Source organism: Pogona vitticeps, chromosome 1 (genome assembly GCF_051106095.1).
Source record: "Pogona vitticeps strain Pit_001003342236 chromosome 1, PviZW2.1, whole genome shotgun sequence".
Taxonomy (NCBI): Eukaryota; Metazoa; Chordata; class Lepidosauria; order Squamata; family Agamidae; genus Pogona; species Pogona vitticeps.
Genome location: NC_135783.1, coordinates 210,366,471 through 210,389,585, shown reverse-complemented (window position 1 = coordinate 210,389,585; position 23,115 = coordinate 210,366,471). Strand labels below are relative to the sequence as shown.

Below are 23,115 nucleotides of genomic sequence, written 5' to 3'. Positions count from 1 at the left end.
ATGCTCCTGAGTGCTGTCGGTAATGTTTCTCAGAGCATTGGCAAAGTACATGTAAAATTAACCAATTTGTGCACATACTTTATCCGATGAAATAGGAAATGAGCAATAGTTTATGAAATGTCAGGCAAGGAGGAAATGGAAATTATTTTTTAAAAGTGACTTCCTTTCTCTGTTTTTAAAGTATATTGGGGGGGGGCCTGAATGACAATAAAGAGACACGTCAAGAGAAATGAATTTGTGTGGGGTTTTTTAATGTTTATAATAAAAAATCTAAATAAATAATAATGAAACTGATTATTTTACTACCCCTTTTAAATACATTTCAAACATATTCCTCTAAATAAAATCATTACTAATGATTTTATTTAGAGGAAAATAGTTGAAATGCATTTAAAAGGGGTAGTAAAATAATCAGTTTCATTATTATTTCTTTAGATTTATTATAAACATAAAAAAAACCCCACACAAATTCATTTCTCTTGACATATCCCTGCGCCTTGGGAATGCAATCGAATCTGGAAAATGGTTGTAAGCCCTGTCCTGGTTACCAGCCCTTGGATTCATTTTTGTTTGCCCCCCCCAATTGATCCTCCCCGACTCCCTATTTCCTTTAGAGGAAAGAGGAGTAAAGTTGGATGCTCTCAGTAGGAATCTGCCAGTGTTATATTAGGGGACTGCTTTATTTTAGTTGCCAGTCTGCAACTGGTGTGCCTAGTTTCAAAGAAATGCAAATGCACTGTGATCCCTCCCAATCTATTAGCAAACAGTTTATAATTTCTGTTCATGCAATGACCACATTTATTAGATAGAACTAAGGAGAAGAATCTTTAAAAGGTGAGCATCAAAGATAATTTCTCACAGAACCAATTAAACACTTGCCTGAATTTCATCTACTGGATCCCAGTTGGTATATTTCACATCTTGACCATTAATCCACCTTTCATTATCCTTGCCCTTCAGGCCGATCCAGACATTAGATTTATGCCCAAGAAGGTTCATTGTGATGAAAGCTGGTAAAGCAAAACACCACTGAGAAATAAATCCCATACAAAGTCAGGTGTGTGTGTGTGTGTTTATTTGATGTGTATCTCTATTCACTTGTGTGTGTATGTATAAACATAAATCAATCCAAGGATACAGGTTTTAACTCAATAACAGTGAAACAAAAATGTAATTTCTTTTCAATGGTTTTTAATAAATTAGCAGTTGCTGAAGTCACAATGAAATGAGAAATCAAATTGGCTTAAGGGAACAGCATCAAATACCAAAATGTTGTTGTTGTTGTTTAGTCGTGTCCGACTCTTCATGACCCCATGTTAATATTTTAACTGGGAATTCTGTCTTCCTCTCTTCCCACATACTCTTTCCGATCCTCTGCCTCTTGTTCATGCTGCAATGAAGGCATATGCCCTGACCTATGTGCCTGACTGATTTAGCCAGAGGTATCCTCCATCAGCTTCCTTGGAAGCTCCTCCTATATACCGTTCTAAATAACTGTGACTCCCCCCCCCCCTTTGGAAGAGAAAAGAAGAGATTGCTGCTGCTTTCTTCATTTTAGTCTAGGCCTCAGATGTTCAACTGTTTTTGCAAACAGGTTTCAGTTATGGCACCATTCAACATGACAAATGGTTTCTCTGTGATGGTTATCTGCCATTGGTGAGGAACTGATGGGGGAAAGGATGGGTTCTCCTGTCTTTCCCTGATGCAGCTTTACATGGTAGCCACCCACTGTGGCTTTCCAAGTGTAACTCAGGATGGAATAGCTCTTACTGTGATACCCTAAACCCTTCATGGGAAGTTATGCAGCTATAGAGAATTGGACATATTATATCTGCCCCCATTTCAACCAAGCCAGAGCTGCTGAGATACCCTGGCATGACTACAAACACTCCTCACTTAACGGCCTACTTGTTTTAAAACCACTCAGTTATCCAGCACAGGGAATCCATCTTTCTCAGTCTTTGTTTCATTCTGCCTCCAAACCAGGCAAGATCAATGCCCGAGCTCAGAACAACCAGGAGCAATGAGGAAGCTTTTACAGTAGTATTTCTTTTTTTCACCAAGCTGGCAGCAATACTACTGCTGCTCCTCTTCCTGCTAAGCTCCTGCCTGCTTCTGACTTTAACAACTGAGATGTAAGAATGGCATTAAGTGAGGAGTGCCTGTACTGTCACTGGGGAAAGGTTTACTCTCTTCATATCCAGGGCAGGATTGCCCCACAACAACGGTAAACTTGTCCCTCTGACTGTTTCCTCTGGCTTCAGACTGTATTGACTGTAAGCCTACTTTGGTTTCATAGTCTTGTGCAAATAGTGCTAACAGAAAGACAGACAGATTCAAAGACAGAGATATCCCCTCTCCTTACTTTATATACATTTCTCTTCTGTACAGCTGGGACAGTTGGAAGCTCCTGTTCGTGGTTCTACCTAAAGGTTGACCAGCAGTATATTACCGCCCCAGCAGGAAGCAGCTAATATTTGAATCTACTGTACTTTTTCCCTCTGAAAGAGAGTTATATCCAGCCCAATATGGCGAGATAGAAAGCTCATGTGTCCTTTTTTGCAGTGCAAAGATGCATAATGGAAAATGGATCCAAATTATTATAGGAATTTATGGATTCAGCTCCGTTTACTTTTATTTCCCACCAATGCTCATGAATTACCTATAAAGGCCTTCAAAACTATTAAAAGCTTACCCTTATTTTTATTCACTATGTCCTGGATATCAGCTGGTTACAGTTGTGTTTTGGAGGTCACTCATTCATAGTATTGCTCTAAGTGAGAGGTGACTCAGCAGCACATAACACCAACAACAAATAGCTGTGTCATATCCATAAGATATTCAAATTTGTATAATCATATAAAGGACTTACTATACAGTACCTTGCTCAACTTCATTTTCAATGGAAGCAAGTGATGCACCAAAGTGATTACAGAATGTTTCGGCAGAATGCCAACTTTTCTGATGGCTTGGATCCTTTGGAATCTGTACCAGAAAGCACTGATCACAGAAACAAATATTTACTGTATTTAATTGGGAATAATTCCATGTTTGTTCATGTCCCTGAAATCTCAAACTAATGACAACCCACTTTCCCCCAGATCATTTATATGTGCATTCTAATGCCTATACAGTACTTTGGCGCAGATGCCGGTTCTAGTGCAAGATTTCCCACCAAAATTTAGTTTTAATATAGGGATTTTTCTCAAGACGACAACAGGAGGAGGAAAGTGTTAAATCCTCCACATTTGTTGCAACTGCAGTAACTATTAGTCCATGTACTATACCAGCTGTTGAAATTGGCACTGAAAAACAAACGTAAAGCTCACTTATATTTTGGTCCTGAATCAGCCGTGTAGAATTTTAGTTGCACGATTGGACAAGAGCTGGGTTAGAAAGAATAAAGAAAGAAGTTAAAGGAAGAGATGGAAACAAGTATATGCCATACATTAAGCAAGTTAATATGGAAGAAAAAGAGAAAGCTGATTAGGAGAGCATTAAAAAATAGGAACAGTCTTTCTACAATTCTAAAGAGAGGGAGAAATGGAAGCAATGAGTGATGTTCAGCGGTTGTGTGAACATCTCTGAAAGGCGGAGGAGAATTAAAGGTGGGGGGAGAGAAGAATTCTTAGCTGTGGTGCCTTATCCCTGCCCTCAGGTGGAGTGGGGGTTTGTCTCTCCCACTCATTGCCATGCACTAATGATTTAGCATCGGCTGCTGGAGGTTATGCAAAGAAGAATGGGGTTACAGATTTAATTAATTAATTTTTATACCACTCTTAAATCAAAATTGTGCACAGCAACATGCATTAAAATTAATTAGTATTCAATTTCTAGCCATTGAGAAGGAGGAGGGAGGGAGGGAGGGAGAGACTCAAATGTATTAAAGCTCCTCTTCCAAAGCATCAGTTATGCTGTTCAACATATATTTGTAGATATCACAAACTGCAAAGGACAAAAGCTTTAGAGGTACCTCTAAAGCCTGTAAGCTCCTTTGAACATACCTAATTTGAGGTAATAATTTGAGCTAATGGGTGGAATATAATTACAATAATAATTCATCACAGGGTAGCATAAGATTATTATGTCTAGACAACAAAATGTTTCTTAATAGGATTGGTGAGTAAGAGTCCAGAAAACATTTTCCAGCCATACTTGTTTGTGAAAAATTGATTCAACTGGGATTATTTGAACTTCCTTGGCTCCAGCTTCTCAGCAGCCATTCTCAAAGAAAGCAGGAATCAAATTTTGAGAAAGTCATTTTTTTGGAATACACTTTCAGAATCCAGAACTGTAGGATTATAACTCCAAGATCTGTTGCTAGCTCTAGAAAAACAATGTAGAACCTGGTTTTGGATATAATGACAATTAACCAATTTCTAGCTTGTACATCTGCTTGTACGAGCAGAAAATTGAGAGGGATAGACAACGGATGGTGTTCCCAACATGAAGTCAATTCACAAGTATCTTTGTCTACAGGATCTTGGCTAATTATATGCAAATGTAGCCTGTATCTCCAAATGTATTCATATATTCCCAACATTTGTCTCCATTCTGACCTAGCCTCATGGCGCAGTGGTTAAACTGCTGTACTGCAGCCAAAACTGCGCTCACAACCTGCGGTTCAATCCCAGGTAGCCGGCTCAAGGTTCACTCGGCCTTCTATCCTTCCGAGGTCGGTAAAATGAGTACCCAGCTCACGGGTGTGTGTGTGTGTGCAATGTGTAGCCTGCATAATTAACTTGTAAACCGCCCAGAGAGTGCTTGAAGCGCTATGGGGCGGTATATAAGCAGCACACTTTGCTTTGCTTTTGCTTTTTTATATAAATTTGCAGGAACAGTATGGTTATGAAACACTCTTTTCTGGGGGGATAAATACTAGCAACATTGAATTGTCTTTTAAAGACATGTTTTTATACACCATAGAAAGGATTTCAAAAGCAAACAAACAGGAAAGTACCTTGAATGCAAAATACAGCCATCCTTTGGGACACGTCCCTTGATGATTCTGTTCTTTTGGTATTTCTCTCTCAACAGACCATATCTTTTTACGTTTGCAGATACAAGGTAGAGATATAGTACAATTTTCAAAGCCCCAGTGTCCTAAGAAATACAATTGCATGTCTGCTAATAAAACCCAAGTTACCTTGTAAAGTGCAGATCTAACTTGGAAGGCATTATTTTATATAGCATTAAGTGTCCTATAATATATAGGCATTTCTTAAAACAGACAGCTATCCAAAAGGCTTCCATGAACTGATCTCATCTGGATCTTTGCAATTACATAAGATTCCAATAGTTCACAGACAACCAGAGGCCCAAGCCTACATTATATATGTAAGCAACATGAACACCGATACTGAGAATGAGGCATGCTAACAAGCTGATGACATTTGGGGGTAAAACTGCACTGCTGTCAGCATTAACCTCACTGATTAATTGCAACCAGAGATGCTTGGTCTAGAATCCAAACTGTTTATTAAGCCAAAGTTCCAGAATGTAAAAACAAAAAACAAAAAATATAAATGCACCTGTCTGGGAAGAAATAAAACCACATTTTTCTCCCTGAGTGCTCTCAGCTCTCTTTTCACCTTCTTCCCAGTTCTGATACAACAGTGGTGAACCATCTGCCCATCTGCAAAGGAATTTAATCATTTAATGGCCTTTTAAATTACTGGCCTTAACCAGGTTACGACTTCCTAAACCCTTTCAATTTGTTCCTAGGAATGGACCAAACAAAGGGCCATGGTTTTTTAAAAAATTAGTTTTGCATTTTTATTTTCTAATTTATATACCACTCCTCTAATGCCAAGGAGGTGTGCCTTACAGACAATTAAAAACCAAGGCAAACAAAACTACAGACACTAAAATATAACAGAAATAGCAATGACAGATCAAAAGCATAAAAGCCAATGGCATCAACAAATTACATAATCTTAGAAAAGCCACTTTTGTGTTCACTTCCCCAGTATGTTTTGCAGAGTATTCCGTGACTGGTCACATCTATCATGGCAGCGTTTCTCAGTGTTCCCAGTTTGGGCACCCTGGGAATCACAGAGTCTGAGGACTTTGCTGAAGCCTCAGATGATCAGGATCTAAACAGTATCTTAATGACGATCACCTAAGAAACCTGACAAATGGCATAACTGAATTCAATTAAAGATAGGTAGAGGCATTCTGAATGTTATACTTAACCAATGAATGGATTAAATACTCATACCATTAATTTGTCCTTTAAAAATCCAGAAAGATTAATGAATAATCATTTATCAAGCCTGTCTTCCTATAAACACCCTGGGAATAAGCACCCATGGACTACAAGGGATTTACGCTCGTATAAACATGGATAGCATTGCATTTTAGAAGTCTTACATTGCAGGATTGCAGAGCTCCATCCCATAACATCTGGTGAAACTCTAATGAGCTACTGATATATTTCTATAGTACTATAATTTTTCAAACCTTGACCTATTGCTGTAAAGTTAAAAGTTTCCTTCCTTCCTTCCTTCGTTTGTTTATTTAGTATGTTACCCATCTAGCCAGGCTATTTTGAGGGGTTCACAACTCAATCAAACAAAAGACATAATTACAAATGTAAAATAAATTCAACATATAAAACGTCATAACATATAATGACAATTAAATAATCACATAAAAACATTAGATATTTAAATATTTCAAATGATGCAGAGGGCAGAAAAATCTTTTCATCAAAGGCTATTTTAAGACAAAAATGTTTAGGCTTCTTTTGTTAATTTCCCTACTTACCAGAAAAAGACATTGCAGGGACATATTTTGGATCAAAAATAGAACTATGTGGAAAATGCCTTAAAATTACTTCCACCTCCTACTCCCACTCTGTCAAACAGAAAGCAATTTGTAAGGCTGGCCAGAAAAATATGACGTGTATACCATAATACAATCTTACCGAAATCCTTTACTGGGTACTTTCGAATGCAATGCAATCCACCAATTGCGATTAGCTTTTGATGCCTATAAAATATTTGTAATAATAATAAAGTGAATATGACTATTTTTAAATTGACCCCTCCATTGTTAATTTGAGCTTCTTTCTTAAGGCTGTGATGAGAAGCAACGGCAGATGTTGTTGGACTGCAACCCTCATGACCCTTCATTATCGGTTATGTTGGCTACAGCTAATAGTAAATGCAATCCCATAGTATCTGACAAGGTAGGATAGAACACAAATCAAATAAATCAGAATAACATCTGTAGAACCAAGTATTTTCTGTCTCTGCATGAAGGCAAGAAGAATCAAAACAGTGAAAAGAATAGAAGAAATCATGTATTATGAATGATGCAACACAATGCACAACATATTTGTGCTGAGTAATTATAAATACAACTGCAGCCTATATGTGAATGTTTATGCCACAATACATATGAAGTCTGCAGAGGACTGTCACTTTTAAAATACCTAGATCTTATTTGTTTAATTTATATTTTGCCTTTCTACCAAGAATGGGACATAAGGCAGTTCACAACACAGCAAGTTATAATATTAAAACAAAACTGAACAGGTTATTATATCAAAGCAACAACTACATTAAAAGCAATTTAAAATCATGGCTGTTTAAGAATTATGTATACTAGCTGGACATCTCATTTGGTCAGAGTTGGGGACAACTGTGCCTCCCCAGAGAAGATCTACCCGGTGTGGCCTTGGGCAAGCTGCACACTCTGGGAGTGCTTCTGGACTTTGGGAGGGATCACCAAAAGTCAGAATCAACTTGACAGAACATTGCACTTACAATATTGCAAGAGGATAGTACCTTCTCTCAGCACCCATTAAGTTGCCCAAATGCTCTCTGAATGAAAAGAGACTGGGCTCTTAGCAGACGGACCACAGAGAGGAGCCCAACTTAGCCTCCCTTAGGAAAGAGTTCCCTAAGCTGGGAGCAGTCGCCAAGAGGGGCCTTTCTTATGCCCTCACCCAAGAGGCCAGACAGAGTAGTGGGGACAAAAAAAACTAAAAGTGTACTGGCCCAAATCCTCTTGTGTGGTTACAAAGACTGCATACATTTTGGAGGCAAATTGACTCAACTTAAGAAGTCACTGTATTATGAAGTCACTTTCTACCTAATAACATTTGAATTACGGTGCTGGAGGAGACTCTTGAGAGTTCCCTGGACTGCAAGGAGAACAAACCTATCCATTTTGAAGGAAATCAACCCTGAGTGCTCACTGGAAGGACAGATCCTGAAGCTGAGGTTTCAATACTTTGGCCATCTCGTGAGAAGACTCCCTGGAAAAGATCCTGATGTTGGGAAAATGTGAAGGCAAGAGAAGAAGGGGACGACAGAGGACGAGATGGTTGGACAGTGTCACCGAAGCTACCAACATGAATTTTACCCAACTCCAGGAGGCAGTGGAAGACAGGAGGGCCTGGCCTGCTCTGGTCCATGGGGTCACAAAGAGTCAGACACGACTTAACGACTAAATAACAAAACAAGAAGTCACTGTAGACATTATCAGTTGCATGCTGAGTCATGCAATGCAGTAGCCAACATATAATGTCTACAGTGATTTCTTAACTTAAGGCAATTTGCCTCCAAAAGGTACACTTGCACAACTAGGCAAGAGGATTTGGGTCAGGATATTGAGGGGTGGGGGTAGGGAATCTAGATGACAAAAAAAACAGGAGAAGGAGTTCAGACTGCTTTGAAATGATATATGAAACATAATTTGGACAATACAGATCCAGAAGAATTGCCACCAGGGAAGCAGCATAGGGCTTTAAAACTAGTGCATTTCTTTCGCAGTTTATATCCCGGAAGACGTGCTCTGCCAAGCTCTCAAGATGGCTTATGGCATGATAAAAGCAACAAGAAACCCTGATGTCAAATTAAAAACATGCAGTCTAAAATCAGCAACACAGGAACACTAAGCGCAGGATCCCAGACTGCTTCACCAATTAAAGAGTTGCCCCCGCCTTCCATAAAGCTCTGCTGAAACAAATTAATTTAACTTCCTGAAGCTAAAGACTAGGGTGCCCAGACACACAATAAAACAGGGCTCCTGTACTTTTTACTGGTTGTGTAAAAGAAGGAATATCAGCAAGGATTGTTTTTATCGCCCTCACATAAGAAGCTGCAGCTGCTGAAATTCTCTTGCTTACATGACTACTAAGGGTGCAGGCTCTTGTCTTTTGCAATTTTCCATACTAGCAAAAACAGAGCTGGCCAGCTCAGCTTCCCTGAAGAGGGAAATCCCCAGTTCTTTAGAGACTTTGCCCAAGGCCGGCTCTAACCGGAGGCCCCGTGAATCAGGTTCCCAAGGCAGTGAAGTGCAGCACGCAGCACACTTGCCACTCCCTTCCTTGTAAGGATGCTGCTGTTCTGGAGACCTGCAACACTCCAGAGCCATGGATTTCCTTCACAATTTTCCTGAGCCGTCTTCCAATGATTCCCTGCCATTGGAAGACCCCTTGGAGCAAAGTTTTCCTGTGGGCAAAGTGCTCTGGAGGTCTCTGTGTGTGGAATCCCCCACCTGTCCCTCTTCTCATGCTACCTCCTTCTCCTCCTCTTTTCCTTCTTTCCAGTGGGGTTCGAATGGAAGCACCATCAGTGCTATTGCTTCCTGCTTGGTATGCTGCAGCAGGGTTTGTGGATGAGTATATGCCCAGGATCATATGTGTGAATGATGGACAGTTGATGGCAGTGGCAGTAGCAGCAACAGAACTGTCAGCCTCCAGCTTTTCCTCCCCATGCAATGTGTGTGTGTTTAGCATTCATCTTCCCTTCTACTTGGAACAGCCTAGGCATGACATAAAAGGGATAGTTACCCTGAATGGTTGGTTACCTTTGTGTGTGTGTGTGTGTGTGTGTGTGTGTGTGTGTGTGTGTGTGTGTGTGTGTGTGTGTGTGTGTGTGTGTGTGTGTGTGTGTGTGTGTGTGTGTGTGTGTGTGTGTGTGTGTGTGTGAGAGAGAGAGAGAGAGAGAGAGAGAGAGAGAGAGAGAGAGAGAGAGAGAGAGAGAGAGAGAGAGAGACTTTATAACTCCCATTTGCAACATACATTTGTAATGAAAGCCTCCAGTTGGAAAAATGAACTGCTGGATAGCTCAGTGGTTTAGGTCTCTGGCTGCAGAGTCAAAGGTTGGGAGTTTGATTCCCCCACTGTGCCCTCTTGGTAGGGGCTGGATCTGATGATCCCTAGGGTCCCCTCCAGCTCTGCAGTTCTAAGATAACATTATAAACTGTCAATTAGCACTCAAAAGCTAAGCTATGATAAGGTAAGCTAAACTAAGCTAAGCTAAGCAAAGGCAAGGTAAGCTAAGACAGTAAGCTAAGCAAAACAAAATTCTAGTGTAGACGCTCCGGTAAGGAAGTGGAGTTCTTAACTTTTCCTTAAAGAGAAGATGGGTTATAAAAGAGATGTTTTGACGCAAATCCTGGCTTGGCCCTGTACTCCTTTGGCACAAAGCAACAGAAAAGAATGGTGGCGGCTCTATCTGGAAGAGTCCCTCTTCTTGGATAACGATGGGATGGGCCTACAGCACGAAAGGGGGATTCACACAGAAGCAGGCACTCTCTTTATGAAGGAGCAGAGAGTAGAAGTGTGCCATTTTTTATTGCAAGAGACGTCGGAAAAGAAGAAAAGACGAATGAAGGGGATCAACAGACAGACACAATGACAGTTACAGAAAAGGTGGGAGAGTTGAAATCAGAAAATGAAGCAGGAACAACTGAAGTTTGCTTAGCAGAGGGATTGATAGAAGGGGATTGGGCGGAGCAAGAAGTAGCGGTTTGGGAGGAGGATATAAATGAAGAAGGGATGAGATGGTTTAGTAGTGTAGTGGAGGAATATGAGAAAAAGAAGCAAGAGGAACGAAAAAGAGTGTTTAAGAGAATTCGCACTCAGAGCCTGATATGGGATTTTCCGAACTTAAAAGTCAGTGGACTCTTGCCGGTCCCGGAGGTCGAAAGAGAGAAATTAAGCTGGTACTTAACAAGAGAATGGACTGTAATTGTGGCACCTCGCAAAGTTGAGTTGCAGCGTGAACGGGAAGCCTCAGAAGCTCACTTCCCTGAGGGACCGGATGAGAGGGGGTGGGTGCGCCATACATGTTGCGGGACTATCTGTGTGATTCGGAGCACTCCACCCCAGAAACCGGAGTCCAAGGAATGGCGTGGGGACTCCCACCATTGAGTCCATGGGATTACAATAAGAGTTTTATGTCTGACAGTTGTGGCCTGTTGCCGGAGTTGAAACCGTTTGACCCTATAAGTGAGGTGCTGGTGGATGTTGGAGAAAATAAAGATGAAAGTTTGAAAGTTATAAAGACGACTCCTTTATTATTTCCAGCCGAAAGTGAGGGGCCGTCCCCAGGAGGAGAAGAACCTGTTCACACTCTTCTACTGCATTAACTGAAGTTTGCAAAATGCATTTAAATTGTAATACCAGAAAGAGTAAGTGGAAGAACTCAAATTTGATTGTTTTGAAGGTTTGATAAGCACATAAGGTTGCCATTTGACTTGAATGAAGCCTCAGTGGGGTTTACTTCTGACAAGGGGCGTACAGGATTTTGCTGTTAAGAGGAAGAGTTGCAGCATTTCTATGAATCATTCATTTTTATCCTTCAGTGGTCATCTAACTTTCACGAACAGTTTTTGACTTTGAAGCTTCATATGTTATCATAGCAAAAGAAAGACAGATTGGTGGAAGCAAAACTTACATGCGCAGCATCTTCCACTAATGTCTCCACAGCATCACATCTGTCTTATCAAGACCGCCCCTAAGCCCCTCACCTGGCTCAAAAAATGTAGAGCAAAGAAACTGCCTTGATGTCACTGTTAGACAGAGAAGTTACCAGAAGACCCAACTTTTTCCCCCCTCGTGGATATGTTGTACATAATTCACAAAGTTTATGTAATGGAGAAAAGACCAATCACTATTCCCTGAAAAAAATTTGAGAAAATATTTAGACAGACATTACCTTTTTAATTCTGGTTTGAATAAACTCTTGTTCTTTGGAGGAGTGTATTGTGACTATATCACCACGGAGCCAACCACAAACAAACTGAAAAGTAGCCCAGTCTGAGGTGCTGTCATAAAAAAGGTATTCTGCTCCTTGATAATAAAACCAGGCTGGCTCTTAAAAAAAAAATCAAGGTAAATATAAACTGTTTGAATATAAACATGGGAAAATCTGGATGCTTAATACAGTTTTATTCTTTTTGTACTGTGTATCACAGAATTGACGTTTCACACAATTACATTCCACAACTCTTCAACAAATATCCAAGTAAACCCTAAATTGCATTCTGGTGCTTCTTGAAATCACTGCATTTACAGAACTGGGCATACTGATGGCAAATGCAGTGCTTCACTAATAATTCAAAAATAACATGCTCCCTAGTTGTCGAGGTAGGTATTCCAAGATACTGAGCTACTATTCCCATGATAGTTCAATCTGCTGAGTGGAGCTGATGGAAGGTGGGGCCCAGCAACTTCTGGAGAGCATAGGTCCACCATTATTTCCATACAACTACTACTGTGCTATGTTAATTTTGCACTATGAAAATCAAGGTGAGACAGAATAAAGGCAAAATCCTTCCAGAGAGGTCACATCCATTTAAAATGGAAATTATTTACATACTAATTTTTCTACAATGAAATCAGCAGTGACATCCTGCAAGTTAAGAAATCGACATAGACATTTGCTGTTGTGCCTTGTGTCACAAAACTTGGTGCACAATGGCAAATGCCTAAAGCTGACTTTTTAACTTGCAGCAGTTTGCTGCTGAATTATGCAGGCAGGCATACCTAATAGGATTCTGACTTAATATGAGTTAGCACAATGCCTTCTATTTGCCCTAGACAATACCATACCTCATCCTTTATCCCTTTCTTTTGGAGTTTTCCCCCATAGCTGAAACTTAGAACATTATTTTTTTAAGGCAAGGACCTGGCTTACGTTGCTTGGTAAAGTATCGTACCTATAGCTTTGTCTGTGCCAGGAAAGTCTGTTTGTTTGACTTTGCTGCATATTAAGAGTGATGTGAACCAATGTCAAGCCTAGATTTCTCAAGCCCCTTGTTATGATGCATTCCCCTTGAAAGTCATGATCGAAAGCAAAAAAAGAGTTCTATCAATTTGTGCATATTTGTTTAGATACCTCAACAGCCCTTCAAGAAGTACTTTACTTTGGGAATGAAGCAGTATTTGAGGATAAAGATGCACCCCTAGTGGTAATATGTTGCTAAAGCATCTAAAACTTCTGTTTGAGAGAAGCTGCTACAATTAATTTTACAGAATTTCTTCTGTGATAAAAATTGGTTTTTAACTGAAGCTAAGGACAGATCCTGAAGCTGAGGCTCCAGTACCTTGGCCATCTCATGAGAAGAGAAGACTCCCTGGAAAAGACCCTGATGTTGGGAAAGTGTGAAGGCAAGAAGAGAAGGGGATGTCAGAGGACGAGATGGCTGGACAGAGTCATCGAAGCTACCAACATGACTTTGACCAAACTCCAGGAGGCAGTGGAAGACAGGAGGGCCTGGCATGCTCTGGTCCATGGGATCACGAAGAGTCGGACACAACTTAACGACTAAACAACAACAAAATAAATAAGCCAAGACAAACTACCAGTTACCTTTGAGCAACTTGTTGTACTTACACATTTAAGGAAAATATTAGCAAATGTTCAACTACTTTCACACATATGTTCATTTAATCATACCATTTGGTAGGTAATTTAATTTTTCCCATACCATTAATATACCACTGTGGAATCTTGGGTTTTACACCTATAATAAAAATAAAATAAAATTTGAAGAATATTGTGCAGGTTTTGTACCAACCATACAGTAACTTTAATACAATTTATGTAGCTATGGGTAGAGGAAAACCACCAAAATAGTTTTTTTTAATTTAGTTGTGACCAAGAAGCCCTAATCAATGGGACTGCTCTAGACAGACTTAACATTGGACTTAGCTCTGCATGTGTATTATTATTTGCTCGCTTATAAAATGTTCTCTGATACAGAGAACTATAAACTAATGAACAGGCTATACAAATGCTAAATAGAATAGCAATCTTCTGCTTCTTAATATGCAGATGGTAGTAGCTATAAGCATGTTCTGCTGACATGAGGACAAGACCATTCTGAAATGCTCGGTAACCTGAGCTGTGTATGAAGATGCAAAGTTCTCTTGGACTAATCCAAAAATGTATCAATCCAGCTGTGTACCAGCTACTCTGATAGGCAGCCCCCCTTCAATGGATCTGGAACTCCAGCCTTTATGATCTCCTGCTACAGGATCCTTTGTAAGCTGAAGATATTGGAGACCAAACTAGGAACTTTCTGCCCACCAGAGATGTGCTCTTCCCATTGATCAAAGTGTGCTGCTTATATATTGCCCCATAGCGCCTCAAGCACTCTCTGGGCGGTTTACAAGTTAATTATGCAGGCTACACATTCCCCCCCCCCCCCGTGAGCCGGGTACTCATTTTACCAGCCTCGGAAGAATAGAATGCTGAGTCAACTTTGAGCCGCTACCTGGGATTGAACCCTGGGTCATGGGCACAGTTTTGGCTATGGTACAGCAGTTTAACCACTGTGCCACGAGGCTCCTTCAATCATACATCTTTTTTACCTCTGGGTATTTTGCATATCCATTCTCGCTCTGAATTGCAGGGTAAGGGCAGGACTGTTCCATTTATTTCATACGCAGCACAGCTCCTCACGTTATCTTCAATGTAAGTGTTCTCCAAGAAGGCAGAGGCAACCTGTCACAAAACAGGTTAATTAAACTGAAGTGTGATTCAGGGACAGCATTCAAATACATCACAAAGGAAGAGACTTTTGAAATACATAGTGCATGTTCCTCCATCTGATTATTGAGGGACATCTGAAAAGCACTTCCTATGCTGCATTTATTAAGATTTGAATTAGCACCCAAACACTGTGTCTTATGGGCACACATCTGTAAATCACCATTTCTGCCTTTTATGAAAAACACTACATGGGAAAAAAATAGTCCCCTGGTTCTATATATAGTGGTGCCTCACTTAATGAGCGCACCATTTAACAACGAATCTGCATAGCGACGTCGCAATTGCGATCACAAAAGCGATTGCATTGCAATGTTTAGATAGGGAAAAAATCGCTTTGCGACAATCGGTAAGCGTTTCGCTTACCGATTTTCGCATAGCGATTTTTAAAAACAGCTGATCAGCAGTTCCAAAATGGCCGCCGGACGCCCAAAATGGCCGCCCGCACCATTTTCGCGCCCTGCCCTCACTTACCGAGGGCGCGAAAATGGCGGCGCTATGGGGAAACTTCGCACAACGGTGAGTTTAGGAGCCATAGGAACGCATTAAACTAAGTTTAATGCGTTTCTATGGCGTTTTCGGTTCCGTATAGTGATGTTTCCCCATAGCAGCGGTTAATCCGGAACGGATTAACCTCGCTATGCGGGGCACCACTGTACATATACAGGTACTATTTAAAATTGAAAGACCAACTAAAACAATCAAGTCCAATAAAAATGGGATGGCTTTTAATTCCCTGTGTGTGTGTACAGATAGCCATCCCAAGTGTTCGAGCAGTCCTAGAAAATGTGTTACTGGTAAGCAATGAAAAAATTCTAAATAAATGGTTTGACAATTATAGTCAAAATGTGGTATCTCTGTACATGATAACAATTAGTGCATTGTTGTTTAGTTTAACTGTATTTCTTCCTCACTCACATCATGCTCGATGTTCAGACTCACACATTTTAAATTTCCTTTGAACACTATGGTTTAAAAACAAATTTCTTAATATGTCAAGGCAAGAGCTTCTCAGTAGTCATAAAGATGTAGACTGGACCCACATGCAATGAGCATGCATTGTTGCAAAGAATCTTTGCTCATTGACAACTATGTGTCATGCCCAAATACTTCTGTTTGGCTAGTGGGAATGGCTAAATACACCATAGATCTCTGCTTGTGACTTATTCAATGCAACATCCAAATGTGGCAATCCAGAACAAGCCGAAAATGTAAGCTGTTGTAATCACCATGATTTGAAAGCAACAGGGGCCAAGCCAGAGCAATCAGGCAGGATTTACTGATATGCGGCTTATTACTGATAAGCCAGAATTCTCCAGAACTCTGGTTTATCATGTGCAAAAATTGCCATAGATGGAAGCTTTTATTGAATGGGCAGGAAATGCATCACCCACAAAGCAGGCAGGTGTGTAGGAACAACATATTGTATCTTGTGCTAGCTTTGTCTTAGCAGAAAGCATTTCCACTCATGCAAAATCCAGCTTGGTGGTAGGTGTGAATGAGCTTAAGTAAGGTGGGATCACCAAATATTGAGTGTCCTGGTTTCCACAGGTGGATGGAAACTAAGCACTGGATGCAAACCAGTGTTTTCTATTTTGCTAAGTATTCTAAAGTATTAAGAAAAAAATATTTACAGGAGTTCCATCAGACCATTCCCAGGATCCTCCAGATAATGGGTTCCTTTTGTTAAGTCCAATCCAAAATTGTCTTTCTTCATCACTGTGATTAAAAGACAGATACATATCTGTACGCAGGGAGAAAAAAATCAACTGCAGTTGCAAACATGAACATGAGATCTGTGTTTGGAGCTGCACTTTTAAATGACTGTTGTCATTTTGGATTTACTCCTGAGCTTCTCTGAAAGGCAGACCTATTTTTGATGTTTTAGAAATTGAGCAAAAATTAGAAGCAAACTGCCCTGACACAAGCATCTGTGTAGTAAGACCTCCATTAGTTCTAAGGAGAAAACAGGCTAAAATCACTACAGTTTTTTAAAAAAAGAATAAAGCTTAACACTTATTCTCCATCCACAAAGTTCCAGAGGTCTTTTTTTTTTAACAGCAAACTTGCGTAACTTGGTCAACATTACTGTACATGCCAGCTTGAAGGGAGAAAATCAAGATATCAGATAAGTAAGCAAGTAAACATGAAAGCCTGAGGAATTCAAAGGCCAGAAAGTTACTGTGATATGGTTTTTTTGGATGGACTAGACCCTCTTTTCTTACATGGGAAAAACAAAGGAAATTGTGAACAGTGATCAAGAAATGCAAGAGGCAGCACTTTTGATGTTTCTATGCACGTGTTATTATGTATTATTGTAAGGAATACTCTACTCCTCATAGGTTTAAATTTCCAATTCAAGTGAAAAGAAAATATATTGGCTTTTTCTACCCTTTCTGATGAGAATATAAAAGAAAGTTTGCTGTTCAGGGCAAGAACTCTCACTGGTTTTAATTCCAAAACAGGGGAGAGAGGGAGAGAGAGAGAGAGAGAGAGAGATTAATCACAGACTTACATATGAAACATTGTATTCAAAAGTTTGTTTAAGAAATCCTCTTCAAAAGCATGAGTAAAACTAGCAAGATGTGCTCCGAAATCTTGACACAATGTCTCTGCGTCTGCCCATGACCTTTTCATGAGTACTTTTTCACTGTGAAACACCTGTGTAAGAAACCAAGCACCACTTAAAACACTTTATCAAATGACAGAGATTTGGTTTAATAAAACATGGATTTTGCTATTTTCGTTTTCTGTAGTTTTGCCAGAATCGGAGTCTGTGCTGTTGGACAAGGACTTGCGAAGCCCCAGATTCAAATGCCACGCAGCCATGAGACTCCCAAGATGACACACTCCAGCCCCACCTCTGCAGGTCCTGACTTCCTTTCCCTGCTAGGGAAAAGCAGGTGTAACCCCACTGGACTGGATGCAAGGACACAGCTCATCTGACTGGAAACCTTCACAAGGCAGGACTTCTGCTTGTGTGGAGTTTGGTCAACCTTCTGCAGCAAGACAGGAGGCTGATGGGTGGGGCTGAACAGGGCTTTTAATTCAACCTAATCGACGCCTTGTTGAGATGGTAAAAAACAGGGAAAACTGCCTTCATGTACTGGTGAATTCTTCACCAGCACATGAATGTAACATACACATACACACACATATGACACTATTCCAGTTCTTCCAAAATGTCATTGTTGAAAACAAAAATAAGTATATAAACCACTTAACGCACGTCACAGCCCAAGCCTCTCCACAAGCTATTACACCCTAGTAATGGTTCTACTTGGCTCATTGAACATTGTTTTCATGTTTTCCCTCTGCACTAGTTTCACAGATCCTGTTTCTTTGCTGACTTAAATACAGTATATATATCAGATGTAAAAACAACAACAACAAAAGGCCCCACAAGATTCCATCATAAACTCAAAATATATTTTATCGTCTGTAATGTTTGGAAATGGTAGGCTGCTCACTGCATGATGCCTAGGTTATTTATGCAGATGCACACAAGGGAGCATGCACATTTATTGAGCCCTCCAAAATTCCAAGCATGTGGGACAGACAGATTAACTCTGTAGAATAATAACTTGAGGCGGTCATAGTAAAAGTCTAAAGCATTTTCAGAAGTCAAACTAGGAAGGAAAAAATCAGGAAAAATCTATCAAAAATGGTGAAACTGAATTAATTTAAGTATGTACGACTTTTGCCTATACTAATATCTATTGTGTTGTTTCTCAATCTTAATAGTAATAAAGCCCAAAGTCCATTTTATTTTGAGTTGTCAATAAGATTTTTGAGCCCATTTACCTTATAGCAGTTCAGCAGATTATGGTTAGATTCCCATCCAAACATGCAAGAGTCAAAAGGCTTTTCAACATGTGGTTCTTCATCAGGGTAATTTTCTCTGTGGAATTTAGCCTCTTGCTTACAGAGTGACATTGCTTTGAAGCTTGTACAGTTTTTTACTTCCCAAACACCAATGGGCTTTTCCTGACGAATAACAGCACATCCTCCAGAATATCCTATGAAAGGGGAGGGGGAGGATTTAATATCAAGCATAGATTTTTCTTGTAGGTTTTGTTAATCACAAAATATACTTTTAAAAATGTTACAGGCCAGAATCCTCTTGGTGTTTGTACAAGGTTTGTGTGACTTGCTACAGCTATTTGCAGCTAATTAAGAAGGTGTCAGGGTGCCTTTTGGTTGCATGCCAGTCATGTGACAATTATGCAACTGGGGTGCAGCCCAGCCCATCATCAATTAGCTGCAGTAAGTTGCAGAAATGTTACTAATAAGATTCCAACTACAGCTTAGTAAGGCTAAGCCTAAGTGACGCATAATGATTTTGTACCATTCAATGCTCTCTAAAGAATAAATATCTCTTACTAAAACAAAAACAATGTTTAAAACTGAACAAGGAACTTAAATGGTATTTCTAAAATTGTTATCATCTCACTTTCTACCATTATGAACCTTGCTTTCTATTAACTAAAGGTAACATTTTCAGCTGGGCAAGAAAAAATTGCTAGCAATTGTGTTAGTTGTAATTGTTACCACACTTCCCAGATTAGTTTATCAAGCAGCTTCACTTCATAGCAAAATAAAGCACTACATTACTTTTGTTGCTAGAGAATAAATATACTTATTCTTTCATTTGGTTGAGGCACTCAATCCAGCTGGGATGTTAAGATATGTCTGTACTACATTTATATGTTATTGCTGAATCCTGTGCATGCTTATTAGCAAGTGAATCCCACTGAATATAATAGGACTTATTTCTGAGTAATTATAGGGTTGCACTGACTACAGTCTGAAATTAAAGCCAGTGCTTGTACCGAAAACATATAGGAACTGATTATAGGTGACACAAGAACTTGTTTAGTATGTTTTAAATTATTATGCTTCAGTAAACCGTAGAGTCAGATATATAAACTCCTTTGTTCCTGCATTTACAAAGTTGATGCCTCTTATTCTCCCCTTCCCTGTGCCATTCTTTCTGCTACAGATTATGATTTCTTCTAAATTCAACTACATCCAAAATACGTTACGTACATAACCGTCTGGACATATTACATAGAGGTATGCTGGAATCTGAGTATGCTGCCATATAAAACCTTACTCAAGCACTCTCATACTGACAAATGATCATAATTATAGGTAGTTCTAATTATCTAGAAAAATAGTAGAAAACACCAAAAACTGTCTTTGAAATCTGCTAACATACTGATTATTTTTTTCCTGTCCTCAGCCAGTAGAGGTCACTGTTGAAGGAGAAGAGGAATAATTCCTTTCATAAACCAGACACATTCATTTCTCAAGCGTAGGTAAAATGTGTAACTAATAAAAGTACAAAATGATGTAGATTTAAAACGAGTGTGTGATACCTAATGGCAGCTACATGCAAAGATGGTCAGAGTGTTGTCCCAAGTAGGTAAACAGCAGGTTCCCAGATACAGTATATACAAAACTTGCCAAAAGAAAAAGCATTTTGCAATATGCAGGTCAGTGCCAACAATCCAGTTATAATTATAGTGCCAGCATGTTCTTTGTTCAAAAGAAGCTGCTATTCAGGTAAGTTTCTGACTTGTTAACAGCTATGGAATTAGATTACTTCTGCAAACATACTTATTAGGAAGTAAGTCTCACAGAACAAAATGAGTTTTACTTTTTCCTGTGCAAACATAACATAGGATTACGCAGTAAGTGTGTAGTGTGCTGAAATTGTGCCGAATCTACTGCCATATCCAACAGCCCATCAAAAATAGAAGTATTTTTTATTTATTTAAAACCTATCCAGTATCAACAGATCTCGCCGCAGGATATGATCACTAAAATCACTTGGAGAGAAGAATTAGTATATTATAAATTTGTTTTAGATAAATTGTGCTGATTCCTGTTGTACATCACCCAGAGTAGCAAATTGATAGATGGGTGGTCTAGAAACTGAATTAAAAAATAATAAAATCATATTAAAAGATATTTAAAAAATAATAAAATCATATTAAAAGAAATGCATAACAAGTGAGAGACAAAAGTACGGAACAGTACTTAATTTGCCCCCCAAAATAATAAATGAACCAATAGGCAATAGAAACTCACGAGGCTGATATTTTTTCCAGTTTGCAAAGGTGTTCTGATGAGTCTTTTCATCTTGACCTAGCCAAGTGTACTCTCCTGTGTTGTTCATATCTTGTAGTGCTATCCAAAAATAAGGGATATCCATTTTCACCATGTTGCGAATCATACTGCTGATAAATGCTTGTTCAAACCTTTAAAACATATCAAAATACAAATATGTCATTAGATTAATTATATCACAATCTTAGTGCCAATTCTTATCGACCACCTCCAGCAATATATACAGAAAGCAAGTCCTGGAGGAAACTGTTCTGTCTAGAGATGGGCACAAACTGCCGGTTCAAATAGGACAATTTACAATGCAATGCTAACAGATGTACTCAAAAGAAAACCCCACTAAGCTAAATGAGGCAAACTCCTAGAGGAGCATATGGCACCTTCAGGGAGCAACTCTAAACTAAGAATAAAGTAAGAGGCAATGTAGTAGTAGAAAATGTCCTATTAATGGAAACGCAAGTCAAACACACTGGCTAAAATCCTGTTGCTTAGCATGAGCCAAATCATAATTTTTAGTCTGTTCCTCTCCAGTAAACAAACTGCCACAATTTTCAAGGTCATGCACACCCACTGGCTGTGTGTGTGTAGGCATGTGTGCCCCCCCAACTGCAGTGGGGAAGTTTTGTTTATCAAAGAGGAACAGATCAAAGGTTACAATTTGGCTTCAGGATTTCGGCCATTGGAACTGTACATTTCTCCATAGGCAAAGTAGGGATGGCTTTAAAAACACACACCATACTCGCCATTTAACTAGCTGGATGTGGAATTTATGAGAATGTTTTTGTCCACTTGCTGTAATTAAAATGCTACAAATCAACAGTCAATGAATTAAAACTTCTGCATTCCTGTTTGCGTGAATAACTGCACGTCACAAAACATATCAAGCAAGCTAGCAGTAACTGATGGATTTTATATGTAGCTTCTTCACTCAAGTAATGACAAACTGCGTATTTGACCAGTTAGTCCAATACATCAATTTAGTAAGCAAAAATAACCATGGCTGTTAATTATATTTATGGGATGACTAAAATGTTGAGTTCTGCAGGACTCTTCCATTCTGATCAGAGCAGAGTTCCACTGCTAATCCACTTAACAGATCAGCTGTCTTTCAAAACAACACTTTCAAAAATGCTGAGGAAAAACTCTTTAAATTCTTCTTTTTTCATTTCATTTTTGTTTTAATAGATTGGTGGTATATAAGTGACACCGTCTGACTCAGAAACTTCTGGCCGGCAGAACTTCACCTTTGGTACAAAGCAAAACAGACAAGTAAACACATCCATGATTTTATAAATACATGGAATGACAGGGTTTCTGCCACTGGTGCATCATTGTTGGTACCGACTGAAGCCTTTTGTCATCTGGAAGCTGGGGAAAATACTGATACTATCAGTACACAATCCATGAATTATTGAACAAATTCTCTGTCTGAACAAGCTCTTAGTCAGCTAGCCGATTGTAGTATCTTCTTCTCGGGTGCCACAAGAGAGCAGATGGAGAAAAAGACAGTGTTTTATTATCTGTTTATATAAATTAAAGCTTTAAACATTCTAGTAAGAGATGCCTACCTGTTTGTTATTGTTGCAAGTGAGGGACAGTAATAACCACTGGATGAATGATCAAAGCTTCGAGGGGTTATGTCGACGGTGTAACAAAATCCACCATGTCTTTCCCATCCCTGAAAAATAAAAAACTTGTTAAGATTTCGTGTAATATATTATACATATGCATACTTAATGTGTGAAAGTCAACTGGATACATGTCAAACAAGATTTTGGGGTAAGTGAAGGTAGCCCAGGAACAGGGCACATGCTTCGTATTCAGAATGGCGCATTTTCAGTTTCTCTCCTCTCCAGCAAAAGGACTAGGGCAGCAAGTAAAGGGAAAGACCTTTGTTTGCCTGAGACCCTGAAAAGCTACCACAGAACTTTGTTTCTACGGATGGTTCACGTGTTTATTTTATTTATTTCATTAATATTTGTAACCCACCTTTCTCCCCAAAGGGGACCCAAGGCGGCTTACATCATAAAAAGGACAGTATTCAAAAGCTAAAACAGTAAATATACAAACATTAAACAATATTTTAAAATAGCAAAAAGAATAAAACAAGTATTATATTAAAAATGGTAAATAAAATCAATACCAAAAAACATTTAAAACAAGGAACTCAAAACGATCCTTCTCAGAC

General features: G+C 39.3%; 1 protein-coding gene across 4 annotated transcripts in view; it reads right to left on the bottom strand.

The window, feature by feature from the left end:
• The window catches only part of PLA2R1 (phospholipase A2 receptor 1), a 67,922-nt gene that overhangs the window by 19,956 nt on the left and 24,851 nt on the right, over positions 1-23,115 (bottom strand). For 3 of the 4 annotated variants that reach the window (XM_078376117.1, XM_020798336.3, XM_072982452.2), the window contains exons 10-22: positions 22,496-22,605; positions 20,892-21,061; positions 18,600-18,814; positions 17,311-17,456; positions 16,430-16,514; positions 14,618-14,750; positions 13,732-13,767; positions 11,958-12,115; positions 6,929-6,993; positions 5,532-5,635; positions 4,961-5,103; positions 2,883-3,000; positions 880-1,010 (exon numbers count right to left, since the gene is read on the bottom strand). In XM_078376117.1, coding sequence (XP_078232243.1) covers positions 880-1,010; positions 2,883-3,000; positions 4,961-5,103; positions 5,532-5,635; positions 6,929-6,993; positions 11,958-12,115; positions 13,732-13,767; positions 14,618-14,750; positions 16,430-16,514; positions 17,311-17,456; positions 18,600-18,814; positions 20,892-21,061; positions 22,496-22,605 — 1,614 coding nt within the window. Of the gene's footprint in view, positions 1-879; positions 1,011-2,872; positions 3,001-4,960; positions 5,104-5,531; positions 5,636-6,928; positions 6,994-11,957; positions 12,116-13,731; positions 13,768-14,617; positions 14,751-16,429; positions 16,515-17,310; positions 17,457-18,599; positions 18,815-20,891; positions 21,062-22,495; positions 22,606-23,115 lie in introns of all 4 variants that reach the window. The other variant, XR_013536676.1, reaches the window with a different exon arrangement.